At 36.5% G+C, this 17,048-nt stretch overlaps 1 protein-coding gene across 2 annotated transcripts; it reads right to left on the bottom strand.

The window, feature by feature from the left end:
* Nucleotides 1-1,395: 1,395 nt before the first annotated feature.
* PDCD6 (programmed cell death 6) lies at nt 1,396-17,043 on the bottom strand. Of its 2 annotated transcripts, none has more exons than XM_072411939.1 (6): nt 16,879-17,043; nt 10,624-10,685; nt 7,255-7,299; nt 6,554-6,712; nt 3,612-3,721; nt 1,396-1,644 (listed from the first exon to the last, which is right to left on the bottom strand). In XM_072411939.1, the coding sequence occupies exons 1-6, from the start codon at nt 16,950-16,952 to the stop codon at nt 1,546-1,548; spliced, it is 549 nt and encodes a 182-aa protein (XP_072268040.1). In that variant the 5' UTR covers nt 16,953-17,043; the 3' UTR covers nt 1,396-1,545. The 2 variants fall into 2 exon arrangements, with proteins under 2 accessions (XP_072268040.1, XP_072268041.1); XM_072411940.1 differs by lacking the exon at nt 16,879-17,043 and adding an exon at nt 14,581-16,812.
* Nucleotides 17,044-17,048: the final 5 nt, after the last annotated feature.

Here is a 17,048-nt window from a genome sequence, read left to right as displayed (position 1 = left end):
TTCTCTTAATGAGATGCCTATTAAGAATAACCTGGTTTGTTATGGACATTCATCTACCCAGCAGCCATTTTTGACTTTTAGACACTTTCCCTGTCTGCTAGATGGGCTGTTTCCTGCAACAAATTTTGCAAGGTACACATTGTATTAAATGTATGTTTTAAGCTATTGAAGGCTTGAGCTCCATACATATATGCCAACTTTGTTTTTTTTGAAAGATGGGGTTTTTAACTGTATTAAGATATATATCATCTTCCTTTAACATCACTTCATCCCTACCAACACAATATTATCATATATATATATATATATATATATATATATATATATATACACACACACACATACACACACACACACATACATACATATACACACACACGTAAAAAAATAAATAAATGTTTAGATATTTTATCATTTTTTTGTTGTATTGAATACAGCACATTTGCTGCTATTATTTAATCTATGTGCTCATTTTCAAAGCTGGATCCTGAATGTCCCTAACATGAGACCATGACCAGTACATCAGCCTGCTTAGCAGGTAATGTCCAATAGCTTTATTTAAATAAACCTTGGTGTTTGTTCTAAACATCTCTACCTTTGAGCATCATTAAGGGTAAAAAAACAGGACTTGGAATTAATGTGTAAATTGTTGATAAATGTAATCTTTATACAAAACTTCTTTGATCCAATACATGTTTTTTTTTCCATAATGTAGTGTTATGTACTTGTTATTCATCCCTTGAAGAAACGTGTTTACCTGCAAATCACGTTGGGGAAATAGTGATTAACAAGCTTTGTATGACTGCTTACCTTCACTACTATTTAATGTATTAAATTATTTAGATTTTAATTTAAAATTTTCATAAATAAAAGTTTTTGGATGTTTTAAATAATCAGCATGTAGCCACAGTAATTCCCTACGTTTGAACTCTCTCCTGTCTCCTTAATCCTTGAAGAATTGATTCTATTTATATATATGCGCAACTGCCCATTCCTTTTTATAGAAACAATAACCTAAATCTTCCGAACACATTTCCCTTTATAGAGACACTAACATGCCAATTTCCAAAAGGTTCTGTGGTAGACTATGTCCCCACTAGAGATATTTCCCATTATATCCCGTCCTAACAGGAAGTCAGGAAAAATATCTCCAACGAGGTAATAGATCACAGTAAAAACCTAACAATGCCTTGGCCAGAGTTGCGCTTGAAGGTATTACGTTATATTCCCAGATAGAGGAATATGTGTATGTGTATATATATATATATATATATATATATATATATATATATATANTATATATATATATATATATATATATATATATATATATATATATAATAAAAAATAAAGAAAAGTATGGCTAGATTAGTATTGCTAAACTGTAAAAATAAATTCTTATATACAATTTACAGTTTTTAATGATACTCTATACAAAATGTAGAAGCCATCAAAATGCATGGTACCACAGCAGGCACTATAATGCAGTAAATGTATAGATTTGTTATTTCAGTCTGAGGGTCCAGTCCATGTTTCCTTTTGGCATCATACCACATTGAAGACCATGGAAAGGTACTGCTCATATGAAATTTGTATCCAACCATCTTGATCCGTATCGAAGCGTCGGAAAACATCGGTCAGTCTCTGAAAAAGCAAAAGAGAAAAACCACAGTTATCATAATCTCTCTAAAATATGCATGTATTTAAGATTCTATCAAGAAACCATAAATTATCTAAAACTAGAATAAAAATATAATACGTTGCAGCTTACAATTCCTTAGATTGCAGTGGCTACATCTGTTTCTTATTTTTAGGCTTTTTTCCTTATTTGCAGGTGCACCAGGTGAAAATAACAAGCTCTGGGAGCAATTCCCATTCATCACAGTGCTTCTTTGGGAGAGAAGATTTGACACCCTTCTCTCCTAATTAGGACTTTTAAACATTTTCTTTCCCCCTCCCCCCAATTTGGTATAAAAGGAGGGCTGTATTTTCCAGTTCACAGAGTTCACAAAAATCTGGTGGAATCATTGATTTTAGTTAATTGTACAGAAACAAAGAAGAACAAAATATTTATGGCTAGATGAACAAGTATTTATTTTGTACTTAAAGCTATCCTAAACTCAAATATGCATCTTGGGCTTATGTGTATCATAAATAGTGCAAAAAGCTGGTGCCCCTAAGAACCAGCGCAGCAGTGCAGACATTTAGGTGACTGTCAAAGTATCGAAGTCAGTTTATTTTTCTATTGTGTTTTGTTATTTCTAGGATTGATTTACCCCTTTCATGTATCCCTGTACTCATTTCCTAGGGTGAAGACAAGAATATCTTTTTAAAGGGGGCTTCCAGATTCCAATAGACTCCTCACCTGCAGACCCCCAGATTTTGCCAAAGGGAAACCTAAATAATGGGCAATCATTAAAAGTCAATAGGTACTCTCTGATATAAGAGGAAAAAAAATAAACACTCTTCAGAACTATCACTAGATTTAGACCAAAATTCTACTTAAAATATAGCCATCAGCCTTTCTTTTTTGTTACATTGCGCTTGCCTCTGAGTAACACAGCCTACTGCGTTTAAAGCAGAACTAAACTTTATAATTAAAATATTGGGAACAGAAATGTCCCTTCTGCAATATATTAAGCTAACCTGCCTGATCTTTTTTTTTTTTTATTTTAATTACAGTCACCTGTCTTTGTTCCAGTAAATGTGCCCCCATCTCCACTCAGTCCTCTTCTAATATTCATTCACAGCATGAAAGCTGGTATTGAGAATAACAGTCAGGTAATTTTGTTTTTATTGCAGAAGGGACATTCTCTGTTCCTTGCGATAATAAACCTGTCTGTTCACATTTTTTCTATTTTGTTTAGTTCTGCTTCAAAAAGAATGGGCTGCAGTGTGCATTCAAGAAAAGCTCCATGGAGTGTTCTCTGCTCAACAGAGTAAGTCATAGCTAAAGCTAAAATATTTTCTTTTGGTTTGGATTGAGGTTTCCCACTGTTAGCTTTTTTATTGTCTGTGCCCCCACTGAGCAGATGCACCACCTTTATTTGTCCTAGTGGCAATAAATCAATGGAACTGAAGAGGAGCAGGACTCCAAAATGTTATATTTGTCACTAGAGCAGGAATACAGTAAGAATAATTCAGTGGGAACAATTGTTCAGGTGAAAATCTATAAGTGTGTTTCCTCTACATTGATATTTCAACCCATTTCCTGTAATAGAATATATAACAAACACGATATAAAAAAAAAAAAACTTGATTTTACCTATTCTCATTCTCTTACAAAAAAGCAGAAAGACACCTTAGCGCACTAAAGTTTTTTTTTTAAAGGCAATATTAGGCAAATGTGATTCGACCTTAGACAGCTATTTGAGTTTTAAGGATTCAGAAGATTCAGAATGAATGACATACTTATTTTATGTAGTAAGGTAGTGCCAACATGATGCATACTGGTGCACCAAAGACCTCATCTTCTTCAGGAAAAATGATTTGAGCTTAACAGCCTGTTACTACTTTTTTAAAATTTGTAATTAAGGCTACCATTTACTGGCATTACTTATTTTAAACCTTCATAAATACCGGTTAAGAGTAAGTATTTCAACACATCTCACCTGCAGAACGGTGCAACACTGAATAAAATCATCAAAAGCAACTTGGCTTCTTTTTTGCCTGTCAAACTTCCGAATGAGAATATCATAAAACTGATCAGTCAAGCGATAGCCTGCTCAAGAGAACGAACAGAAAATGTAATTAGATTTATTAAATGGACACAAATACAAGTTTTCGAGTAAGATTGCAGAAAACAAAATCCACACTGACTGTAAATCCAATAATGGTAAGTCTTTAGGTCAAAATGGCAGCTGAACTCATTAAGAAAAGAATCAGGAACAGTTTTATACTCCAGAAACACTGCACACCAGATCACAAAGTAAACACTCCATTCCAGGCTGCAACCCCTTTTGACTTATTATCTGTTCAGTTCCTCTCCAATGAATGAAGCTAGCAGACACACATTTCACTTAATGAACCCTGGTCTACACAGCTCCAGGACTTCAAAAAGAGCAGATGACAGCCACACTCCACTTGACAAGCCTTTGGTTTATCTATTCAGTTCCCATGTTCAATTAATTTGATACCATATATGGAGAGCAGGAACCATGTTTTTCCAAAAGAATTCAAGTGCTAGCATCACAGGCATTCAGGAAACTCCTACCAAGAGGTTTCCTCTCAAGACACCAGTAGGGGTGTCATTTTCCTTTGCTTATACTGAATATACCGTATACCTGCAGGTAATATTTACCCATTCAATACACATAAAAACTATACAATAACAATTCGCCCCGTATATTTACCATTCCTATAATTAATTATATACATATAAAAAAAAATCACAATAAAGTAGGATACAACAAACTACAACAGATTATTTTAAATATTACCTGTGCAAAATCCTAATCAATTTTTGACATAAAAAAAAATGCAGAATAATCAACAAGTAAATTAGATACAATGCCCTATCATTTTAGGTATTAACCTGATATATTCCAAACTATAAAACATCATAATATATGCATTTAAATATCATTATAAATATCAAATTCAAAGTCATAATTCATTGATTAATAAAGCAATGGATGTCAATTTCTGTATTCAACCCCCTTGTAACGTTTTCAGTTCATAAATCCATCTTGTTTCCAATTGCAAGGCCGCCTTAGTAAGATTAGGCCCCCCTGCCTAGAGATCATATTAATGCCTATAAACTTTAGTAAACTTTTCTCTATTGAATCCAGGAACATTGCATTTATGGGCACTTCTGCCTTTACTAAACACAATTCATTATGATTATGAATACCATACCTAATAGAAAAAACATAATATTGTTTTATTTTTAGTACCTACACTGTGGAAGCATATATGGCAAATCTATTTTGCAGACTGCATCTCCTAGGGATCATTTACTATCTTTTCCCTGGAAACTGAGATTTGATTGACCTATGCTACCATTCACCATCATATTATATATATAATTTATATTATATAAATAGAGTCTACTTCATTTTCAGGTAGGACAGCAATTCCTACTTACTCTTTAACCTCACTTATACATATATTATATGATTACATTTAAAGATATAAACAGAAAATATTCTTAAATTGTATAGACTATACTTATATAGGGGATCCCACTACACTATCCTATTTCCTCTGAACTTTTCAACAAATAATCTCTATTCTGAGGTTCACTTCATTTTCCCTCCAAGATTAAGCCATATTTTGAATTATGTGTGTTTGATAATTTTATTTATACTTTATATATATTTGGTAATTCTATGATTTGATCCATTACTCATATTTGATCTTTGTATGTAGCATATCTTTCTAAAAGTCAGTTTTATCTGTTTCTATTTTACTAAATTATTATACTATTGGTGTTATTCTTTAATAATTCTACTGTTTGAACAAAATTGAATGAAATATTTGATTTTTGTAATGTTGAAAATTGCAGTGTATTGAACCCTTACATTTATGTTTGTAAATTTAGATCACCTGAACCCTGTATGTATACATAGAGAATTTTTTATTGACCTATCACTACCCCTGAGGAAGCCAACTATGGTGAAACTCGTAGGGTACTACGGTTGGTATGAAAGGGTCCATACCTACTTAACCATTGTATGGTGATGTATATTTGTTTAATATTAGCTGAAACTTGTATAGTGCCACAGCAGGCCTGAACAAAACTTTGTATGTATCGCAAGAAACTATTGTGACATACAGAGAAAAGGTTGTAATTGTTTTTTGTAACTCTTTGATCAAATCCTGTAGAGATCATAAGGGAATGATATGACTTATGGGTAAAAAGGATATAATTCTTTCATAATTTTGTATGTAAACTTGTACTACAAATTATTATTATTATTATTATTATTTTCTATATTTGTGCCGAAAACTCTATCTTTCTCTGTCTTATTTAACTACCTGTATATAAACCAGAGTTGGGCACAATCAAAATATAGAGATATCCACCACACACTACTCTAATGATATAAAAAATACAGAGGAACATCGTTAGCAACTTTTTAATGAAGATACAGAGAATGGTCACAGAGCATTAAAGTGGGGAGTAAACAGTTGTGTCTATTTGAGATGAGGATCTTATTGTTCTTACCAGAGGATTATCAGATTTTAAATACCCATTAAAATTTGTAGTTTTTTAAAAATACAGTCAAAGTGAAAATATAGTTCAATGCTAACAAATTGTGATTGAGCAAGCGGTTCATTGAAGAACAGCAGGCGCTGTCCCTTCTGCAAAAAACATAATTACCTGCCTGTTCACAATCTTCTTCTTGTAATACATTGTATAGGATGCTGGGCATGTACTGGGTATCCAATTTCCAGGGACCTTGCCTTAGCTACTGTATCTCAGGTTGCCTACATTTTTCAGACTGATTTAGATTCCCTAAACAGGGCACTATTTTCAATATAGACACATAAAATACACATTTTTGAAATCCAAGTTAAAACTTGCCAAACATTTTTTTTTAAAAATTACCAAAATTTGATAATGCTTGCTTTAATTCATTTTTGTCAATAAATCCAGAGTTGTCTCTGTCATAGGTCCGAAATATATTCTGCCAGTCGGTGATATACTTCCAAACTCCAGTGAATTCAGTGAAGGTTACACCACCTTTACATTCACGGTCAAACATTGCTGAAAAACAGCACAACAGGATATTAGATTGAATAATAATGGCATAACTACATATTCCATTCTACTATGTTAGACTATTTTCCTAATATACTTTTATAGATAATCAGTTCAGTTTTTCATTACAAACCTTTTGCATTGGTACTATGCGCCTTCAAACCTTTCTTGTTCCTCTTAACAAAACCTTCTCAAGCAGCATGTCCTCAATGTGGTAACAACAAATATGCTTTATATTCATACATTGTACAAAAAAATGCACATCCTTACCTGGTAATTTAAGGCAGATTAAATTACTGTATTTTCCTTAAACTGGATTCATTTTTCCTAAGAGCTGCACCTTTTGAATGCCAAATAAGTCCTCCTTGGTACAAGAATCCCTTATTTTCCTGCTTGACCATTTTCTATTATCCTACATGCATACAACTTTACATACTCACTTTCCCTATACCTCATACATTGATTTAAGTAGAAAAATGTGTTGTTTTAACATCTCCTACTTTTTTGTCTATGGATTGCATTAGAGGTTGATTTAAATGAATACTTACAAATAATGGCTCTAACAGTAACAGGATTGAAAGGTGTCCATGTACCTTTGAAAAGAAGGGGGAAAATATCAGCATGATCTTAAAACAAAAACACACAAACCGGATAACTTGCATTTTAAACAAATCCACCCCCACAAGTCTATGTAGACAAACTATTCTACAGGTAAAAGTTTTCGAAGACCTTAACAGGTTGCTTTACTTGGCTGAATAACACGAAACAAGATCCCAACTCGAGAGCCCTCGAGAAATAATAAAAAATATTACCCCATAATGAATGCTTGTGTATTGATAGATCTATTTTTCATTTGCCTGTGTTTGTTTTTTTTTCAGATTTTTTCATTATTGATTTCCCTTTACACTTTTATATGGGAAACTGCTCAACTAACATTAAAATTGCTGTAAAACAGGGGACTGCACATATGCGTGCACGTCAGCTATTCCGCTCAGATCCGCCAGGGCAACTCACACCACCCCAATGCTCACAACAGAGCGAGAGGAAAACCAGGGTACCCACTGCACCCCCAAAATCGTCCTATTTTTTTCCCTCTCGTGCTCTACAGCTGAGGAGGTAAGACTGGCTGGACAGCACTTAGCCAGAGCACTAAGAGGGTTCAGGGAGCGTACACATGTCTCATTTCTATCTTTCCCCACTGGGGCAAAGATTTTTTTTTTAGTTAAGGATAGTGTGGCAAAATTCAAAGAATATTATTCCCTTCTATACACTCTTAATCAGAATAAAATGGATAGCTTGATCCATATTATGAAACTTAATAGAATCAGACAGTACCTCTAAAATTGAAATCTCCCTGGTCTACCAGTCAGAGACGAATAGATTCCCCCCTCACGACCGAAGAGTTTCAGGCAGCGATCATGCAGGCCAGATGGAACTCCCATATTATTTTCCCTTGTCTCCCATCATCTTTATTCTAACGTTAGAATCAATGCTTACTCCAGTGCGGTATCATCCAGACATATACGGTCTATATACTGAAGAGAAGGTGGCTGTGTACGCAGACAATTAATCCAGTGATTTCCCTATGGATCCCTTTCGAATTTTAAAATCGATTACTCCAAATCAGCTGCCCTAAATGTCTCACTGCCTCAATTATGTGTACAACTCACTACTTTTAGAAAAGCACCATTAGGTATCTGGATATACAACTCCCAAAAATTTGTCCCAATTATTCCAGCTGAATTTTTCCCCAATCCTAGCTACCATAACAGTGGTTACCATAAAAGTGTCCTGCTTTATTTGGGGCAAGAAAGGACACCATCTGTATTCCAACCTGCTATTTAGGGCAAAAAAATATGGAGGTCTGGGAGTATCCAACTGATCTCTATACTCTCTTGCTGCACATACGGTATGAGTTCTGGACTAGTTTTGACACCCTGAGGACAAACAATGGGTGAAAATCTAACAGTTTTTTTGACCCCACCCTGCTCACCATCTTTGACCCAACCAGCATTTTGCACCCATACCTTGATTGGGTTGTAAAAAAAACCCTATTTCAGTTCATGCTATGACTATCTGCATCTCCATCCCCCATGCTGCCAATACTGGGGATCCCAGTGGGCAAGGTTCAACCTGACACTCTTTGTCATTCCCCTACCCAGAACTTAACGCTGTCTCTGAGGACTATTCCCCTTCCTAGTTCCAGGCATGGGAGGAGAACCTGGGACACTGCCTAGGGGCAGAACAGAAAAAAAAAATACTCATCCACAAATGCTCCATTAGAGGCAAGTTTCAAGAAATGGGTTATAAAAGTATAAAAGGTTATCCCACCGGTAAAGGACCCTGGAGAAACTACAAAGTATCTCCTCCCCAATACCTAATATATGCTAGGGGTGAAGACAAAAGAGGGGTAATATGCTGAATATTTTCTGGACCTTGAAAGTCCCCAACCTTATCTTCAAGGATCTGCTCTCCTGCTGTCCTGCTCTCATCGCCAATGTGAACTTTCAAACTTGCTTAGACTTGCTTTTTTGATTCTTGGCCATAAAGATGTTTTCTGTAGCATGGACAGTTTTATTTCAGGATCATACTGGAAGATTCAGGTTTTGTCATGAGTTCCTGAAAAAGGTTCTGGTCCATCTGAAATTACTGCAGAATGTCAGCCCAAATTTCATTATGGGACTCTTTCTGCTCTGGTCTGAAATTTTACTAAAAAGTTTAAATTGACGCGTTGCTTAACTTTTAAACTTTAACATGATTTCAGCACATGAGGGGAAACATAACTGCATTAAACGGTGACTGACAACAAATTACACGGCAAAGAGTGCTGTCATTTGTCAAGCAAGTTTGGACAAGTTTAAACATGCATGGCAGGTGCTCATATTCAGTTCTTACTGCTTTGATTAAGTAACAAAAATACAGTCTCTTTTTTTAAAAGGCAGACTTTTATGTGTGCATCCATTATAAATATTACAAATGGAAAGAATAGAGCACCACTAAACCTGGTAAGTCTTCATTATTAAATATGCAACAACAACCCCAAAAAGTAACACTGAAGGAGCTGCAAAAGGTCAAGAACCAAGTATCTGTACATGGGACAAGCTGTACACTCAACAAAGCAGGGCTTTATGGAACACTGGCCACAAAAAACAAACACATTTGGAGTTTTCCCAAGTGGCAAGTGCTTCCAGAAATAATGGGACAAAGGTTTACTTTCTGACTGGACAATGACTATATACATACTGCTAATGCAACACTGGAGTGATTTAAAGGGAAACATTTAAATCTATTGGAATGGCCTACTCAAAGCCCAGACCCTAATCCAACTGAGAATTTGTGGCATCACTTGAAGACTTCTGAACACGAACATAATCCATCCAACTTAAAATGAGTCATGGTGGCTAGAAGCGTTAAGATAATAAACATACCCCAAGATACATTCAACTATAACTGCAGCAAAAATGGGAGTTATTACCCATACACATTCATGATTTCTGACTTTCCATATTAGTTATTAGGTCTCAATAAAAAAAATGTTAACCTTTAAAATTGGATTAAGCATGTTGTGCAAATCAAATGGTGCTAACCCTCCAAAATTAAATTTTGTTTAAGGTTATAATGAGACAAAACTGGACAAGCACTGAAGAGTATGTATATTTTCTCAAGACACTGTACCCTGTCTGTCCAATTGGGAAGTATGCAAACCAGCTGGTTCCGCTTTTGACAAAACGTTCCAATGTTTTTCATAGTAGCCAAACCATATAAATAGCATTCCATAAAAGATTTTATAATGCACGAGTCCATAGTTAAATTCAATCACACTACATGCATTCATTTTCGGTCTTATTTCTAAAATACATAAGCCTATGTCATCTACTACAGAATGTAAAAAAACTTCTTAAGGAGCAATTTCTCACCATTGGATAATGCTTGCTGAAGTTCAGTATCAGATATAATACCACTTCTATCAGTGTCCACTCTGTAAGAAAAAAAATACATGTAAACTAAACAACTGTTTTAATGGCATATTCAGCCACAATGTTTAATTTTTTATGTACGTAATACTTAACTAACACTGTCCCTCCACTGGGGGTATTTTTTTCCCCAAAGATGGTGGCAACTAAAACTTATGTAAAAGTAAGAAAAAAAAATAGAAACCAAAGTTTTATGTTTTTTGACAAAAATGTATATTGTGCGTACAACATGAAAAAGTCAAACAAAAAGTTTCCCACTTCCCATAGGCTGAATCTAATTTTGTTAATGTAGCATAGTGTTCGTTTGTATTAAAAAGTAACATGCAGGACCGTGGCACTTTTGTTTTTAGGTCTTTGACCTAACCATGTCAATGGAAAGTGTTGAACTCTGAGCCATCATATTCCTTCAAGTTCCTGATCTTGAAGAGAACACCAAAGGAAATTCATAAATGTGTACTGCAAACATTTAGTGACAACTACCTGTTGCACTCAACTGTGAAAAAGTGGTGTGCTAACGTTTGGATTACAGATTAGATTAGATTTGGATTGGAGGAGGCAGCAATGCTTTAGATTTAAAATGTGTGAGTCGTTGGAAATACAGAAGTGGTCAAACAAGTAGGTGCCGAATGAAAATGAGAAACCACACAGAACAAGGGTGCCAAACCTACGGCCCGTGGGCCACATCTGGCACTCTGCTCATTTAAAAATAGAGAAAGTGAAATTTAGGATAAATGGGGGACTATTTTGTGGCTATCCCCCCCCACCCCACTAAAACGTATCACTCCTGCACCGACACATATCAATGTCCGCTTAAATTCTTTGAACCCCAATTTCTCCTGAAAGGGGATCTGTAGGTATATTAAAATGTAGGATAAGTCGGAGACTCCTGTGCCTAACACCCCCTAAAATTTTCTTGCTGCAGCACCATCACAAGATACTAATTCTATACCGGTAATACTGTGCTATCCTGACACAGAGCTGGCCGCTTACCTTTTGTGAACCCCAATTTGTCAGGAAAGGGAAGATGTAAGAACCTGAAGATGTAGAAGTAAAAACAGGTCTCTCTTGGCTATCTGTCACATGAATTGCATTTCTCTAGAATTTTCTATTGTAGAGATGTTGGGTTATACAGAGCATGGAGCATCAAATGGTGGGTGCAGAAATTCTTGATTTGTCATATTTTTTATTTGGTGCATGTACGTTATTGTAACTAGAAACATTTCAATTTCATTTTATTTTAAATTAAAACTATTCTAATTTTAAACATCTTTAATGCATATTTGCATTATGGCCTGCATATTTTACCTGAATGTCAGAGGCCCCCAGATGAAAAAAGGTTGGGCACCACTGATATAGAATTTACACCTTCCAATTATCTTTGCAGCATTTGGAACAAAGTAGTCATAAAGTCATGAAGCTACTTTTAACATGGTTACTCCACTTTGATCTGGATACTAAAAAGTCTGAATAATGCCAGAGTACCCAGGTTCGCCAAGGCAGACATTTAAGACCCAAATATCAGCCTGAAAAGCCATGCTTTTCTGGAACAAAATTATGATGACTATTTCAAGTAAACCAAAAAGGTAAGTTAGAATACTATTCTAACATGTTATATTGTGGAGTAAGACATTTGGAAGACCGTTACATGCTGACAAGACTGGGAGTATTTTTAACAATTTGGGTTTGACTGCAAAGACCAGGGGTCAGCAACATTTACTATCAAAAGAGCCATTTTGCCCCCTCTTCCACTAAAGAAAAATAGTCTGGAGCCGCAAAACATAAAGCTTATAAACTTAAAAGTTTTAATCTTTTTTTTAATTTTACCTGTTACAAAAACAGAATACAACAAACAGAAGTGCAGTGTGCATGTGTAGACCTACTTTAAAATAAATTAAACACTGAACTATGCCCCTAGAAGCCTCCGGCTTCTAAGATAACAGGGTAGTTTTGATGGGCGGAGTTCTTTATGTTCTGATGATGCCTTAGCGATTAAATTTTAGGGGGTGTTAGCCACAGGTCTAATTTTGTTCACCTGTACCTCCCTTCCCCCAGTTACAGAGAAATTGTGGTTCAGGTGCTAGAAGCCTCCAGCAATGTGTAACAGTAGATTTTTTGGATGGGCAGAGTTCTTTATTTTCTGGCAATGGCCTAATGCTGAAATTTTAGGGGGTGTTAGTCACAGGTATCCCCCACTTGCATCTACATTTTTGGTTTGGTACATCTCCCCGTTCCAGAGAAATTGGGGTTCAAGGGGACAGGGTAGTGTAGTATGACGTTTCTATGTTTGTGACAGGTAGGTATAAATTTGGGGTTCGCATCTCCTTGCTATGTAAGTCACCCCGGGGGTCCATAATTTGTATTTTGTTTATTTCAGGCTTCTAGACACACTTACTTTTAAAACAGCAACCCTGATGTTCAATTTTATCTATTTTTTATAATTATGACCCCCATATTTTAAAAGTTGTTAAAGGTGGGGAGATGAAATTTGGGTACTGCTAGCTATGAGTGTTCTGTGTAACCTGAAAAAATTCAAGTCAGTAGGACATACTGTTTAGGAGATTTGTACTCAGAGAGATGTAAGGCTGCAGCCCATGACATGCCTAATTCATACACAAACACAGTTGTGAAACTTTCCTAACGATGACATCATTGTGCATGCCCAATTGTACACACGCCTGGTAGATTTTTGTTGTTAGAACATCAGGAGAATCTCCCTCCTCCGCAGTGTGTACGGGAGGTAGGAGATCTACCATCTGGGATCTGTCAGCGGCCAAAGGGAGCCACAACAAGAAGGCTGAAGAGGCACAGGTTGCCGACCCCTGGCATAGACCATCCAATAGACTATCCAACCATACTTACAAGATCTTGCTTCATTTGTGAAAAAAAAAATTGAAAGTGGGATCTGCAAAGGGGATTGCAGCAGTAGAGAAGTATTTTAGTGAAAAGACATTTAGTGAGCAAGGTTGGAGAGTCTGGCATCAGCTTAAAAAGTTTTTTTTTTTACCATTTCAAAACCACTCAGAACAAATAGTTTTGTTATTGTACACAGTACAACATCAAAGGCTACGTACACACATGCAATAGTTCTCTTCTGATATCGGATGAGAATCTGACGTGTGTACAGTACTTGTCAACCATTATCCGAACAACCATCCTGTCGGGTCCACGGACGAAGGACGATCATAATGCAAGTGAAGGGGGGAGAGTGCAGTGGGGTGCTGCTCCATCGTTCTCCTTACCCCTCTATAGAGCAGAATGGTGCTATATGTGCAGCATTCGTTCATGCATCCTGCAGTTGTTCGTCGTTGGAAAGTATTTTGAAAGATCCTTTCCAACAACAATTATTGCACGTGGGCCTAGCCTAACAAATTTGCCATATTCTGGATAAAGATAAAAGGAACCCTTTTAGATTAATAGCTATGTAATGGCTTAATTAACTGTTGGTTTACCCTAATCATCCCTATGTAGTTCTGTCACTTCAATAATAAATTTGTATTATTTTGCTTAAAAACAACTATCTACTCAGTGTTATTTTAAATGGCAGGCAGCAGCATGTAAGCAAACTCATTGTTGCTGGTTTACAGTTTGTATGCATGGTACATGATGGCTAAAAGTATGGCCCAATCAGTGACTACATGAATCCACCCCCCACCACTATTCCTATTTCAGTAAAGATTCCAGATACTAGTGAAAAGGAGATTCAGTGGTGATGACTTTCCTAACAAAGGCTGTTTGAAGATCATTACGATTAATATTATAATTATTATTAATATTTTACCAAGTAGGCTGCATATAGGATTGTGGGTGAATTATCTAAGGAAAACTGTACTGGCCCCTAAAACGTTAGACCTAAACTCTAACATCAGACTTAGATATCATTTGATATCTATTGTCACTTACTTGCACAGGAACATCAGTCCCCCTTAGTGGTGCTCGCTGTGTCAGCTTGCATCCTTAAAAAATAAAACATTCATTAAATGTATGGAAACGACCATCTTGTGTGTGTGGCCAATTGACTTTGCCATCATCCACTGACCGTCTTTAACCACAATACTCCCTGACCCCGGACCTCAAGCACATGGCATCAGTCAAAGAGGGAGGGGGAAAAGTTTAGATTATTTTAGTTTCTACCACAATACCAGTTAAATGTCAAAGTATCAACAATAGCAGCCTTTAAATAAGAAAAAAAAATCTCCCACATTACCCATCATCATGAGATCTGGTCATTCAGGAGACATAAAAAAAAAGTTTCTTTATTGTTACCACAGTAAAGGCTCAAACTAGACAACAGTTCACTCAGAATGTGTGTGGTCAGGTGGGGCACACCAGACACATCACTTTAAAACAATGCAGCCAAACACCAGTTGTGGGTATCTATACCATTGGTTTAGTTACTGAATTGTTGTTGCCATGTCTTGAGTAATGGATTATCTGTGTTTCCAAAACATTTACATTCTTCAGAACTATTGTGCAATGCAATAAAACAACTCAAATAATGTGAAGGTGTGCTGATAAGACATAGCTACAAGCGTGACAAAGTACAAGCACAGCCAAACTGAAAAAAAAAACTTGGGTACTGTCCTGGTTGCTTTTTTTTTTTTTTTTTTTATTTGCACTAACAATTAAAGTGGAACCAAACTAAAACCAAAATCACACTTACCTTACCATATTGGCCATGTGCAGAAGAAGCAGCCAGAGCCTCCTAGGATGTGTGATGTAGGTATCCCATTAAGTCCTTGGTATGTAGACACATGCATTAATTGTTGTTGGAAAGGATCTTTTACGATCATTTCCAACGACTGCACGATGCATGAACGAGTGCTGTACATACAGCACCCTTCTGCTGTATGGAGAGGCGGAGAGCGAAGGAGCGGCACCCCGCTGCGCTCTCCCTCCCCTTCACTTGCATTTCAATCGTTCGTCATCCATCACCTGTGGATCTGCCAGGAGGGTTGTTTGGATGATGAGGGCTGTACACACAACAGATTCTCGTCCGATATCAGCCCTGAGCCAATTATCGGACGAGAACAATTGCACGTGTGTACCCAGCCTTTATCACCATGGCAATAAAGACAGAAGAGGAGGTGCTTTGTGCTTATTATGCAACAAACTAAAAAAGTTTAAATAAATGCAAGCGTATCATTCTTCTGTAAACTTTTAATCTCCCTGTCCACCCTGTACAATGTAATGGAAATATTAGATCATATTTGTAGCCTATCCTAGGGCAACCATAGCCTCCTCCTTAGATATAGAAGAGAAGTGAGCTTAGACAGTAACAATACCATGTTAATAAGGGAAATTAAAAAAAAAACACTAATGCTTCTTCATCTAAGGAAGGTTAAGCTACAATACAATTTTATAAAACTGTGGCCAAATAATATAATGCAGACAGGGCTTTTTAATGCAAAAAGAACATGTTATGTCCTCCTAGGCAAAAAAACTAACTTTACTAGCTGTTGGCAATCTTCTAACTAAAGTATACCCCTATTTAATGTACAGCGCTTCATAATATGTTGGCACTATATAAATCCTGTTTAATAATAATTATAATAATGTATACTGACTGACCGGCACATGCGCAGCTGGGTGTACAATCGGCATATTCATGTGTCAGGAATGAATGAACTCCCACAGACAAATAACCCCTGTGACAAGCATGGGAGGTACAACATTCTAGCCAAGCCAATCTGGATTTCCACAAAACCCGAGACTGGGCGAACAAGTCCATGTCAGATATAGAATTATTATTAAACAGGATTCATATAGCGCCTACATATTACGCAGCGCTGTACATTAAATTAGGGTTGGAAATGACAGATACAGACCGTGACACAGGAGGAGGAGAGGGCCCTAGCTCGAAGAGCTTACAATCTAGGAGGTGGGGGAAGTATCACACAGAATGTGGAGAGGGGAGTTATTCTTTCATCCATATGCACATGCGTGCCAGTTATATGAGGCTGGCCGATCCGCGAATCCAGGGGGAAACAGTTTACAGATATCACAATGCTGTTCAGGAAGTATAGTGATCTCAGGTCCACTTTAAATCATTGTGTAGATATATTATACCTCAGAAAACAAACAAAAAACAGGTTTTGGTAATAGAGACACGCTAGCTAAAAAAAAAAAATCACTCAGACAACATTCACCTCACTACGAGGAAACGACAACATAAAGTATACACCTAACCATTTACAATACCTCTGGAAGACACTGAGAAGGAAGCCCTGGTCAGGAACGCCATGAGGCCGGTTCTGGTGATTGTAATAGGCCATGGTCTCAGTGTAATCCGCCACACACGCAGATCGCCTCTCCCTATGCACAGGAACTGTCACACGTAACCCAGCCTAAACTGATTTAGTCAACCCGGA

The sequence above is a fragment of the Pyxicephalus adspersus genome, chromosome 5 (genome assembly GCF_032062135.1).
Source record: "Pyxicephalus adspersus chromosome 5, UCB_Pads_2.0, whole genome shotgun sequence".
NCBI lineage: Eukaryota > Metazoa > Chordata > Amphibia > Anura > Pyxicephalidae > Pyxicephalus > Pyxicephalus adspersus.
Note: the sequence above shows the minus strand (reverse complement) of the source record. Positions and strands in the feature narration are given on the sequence as shown.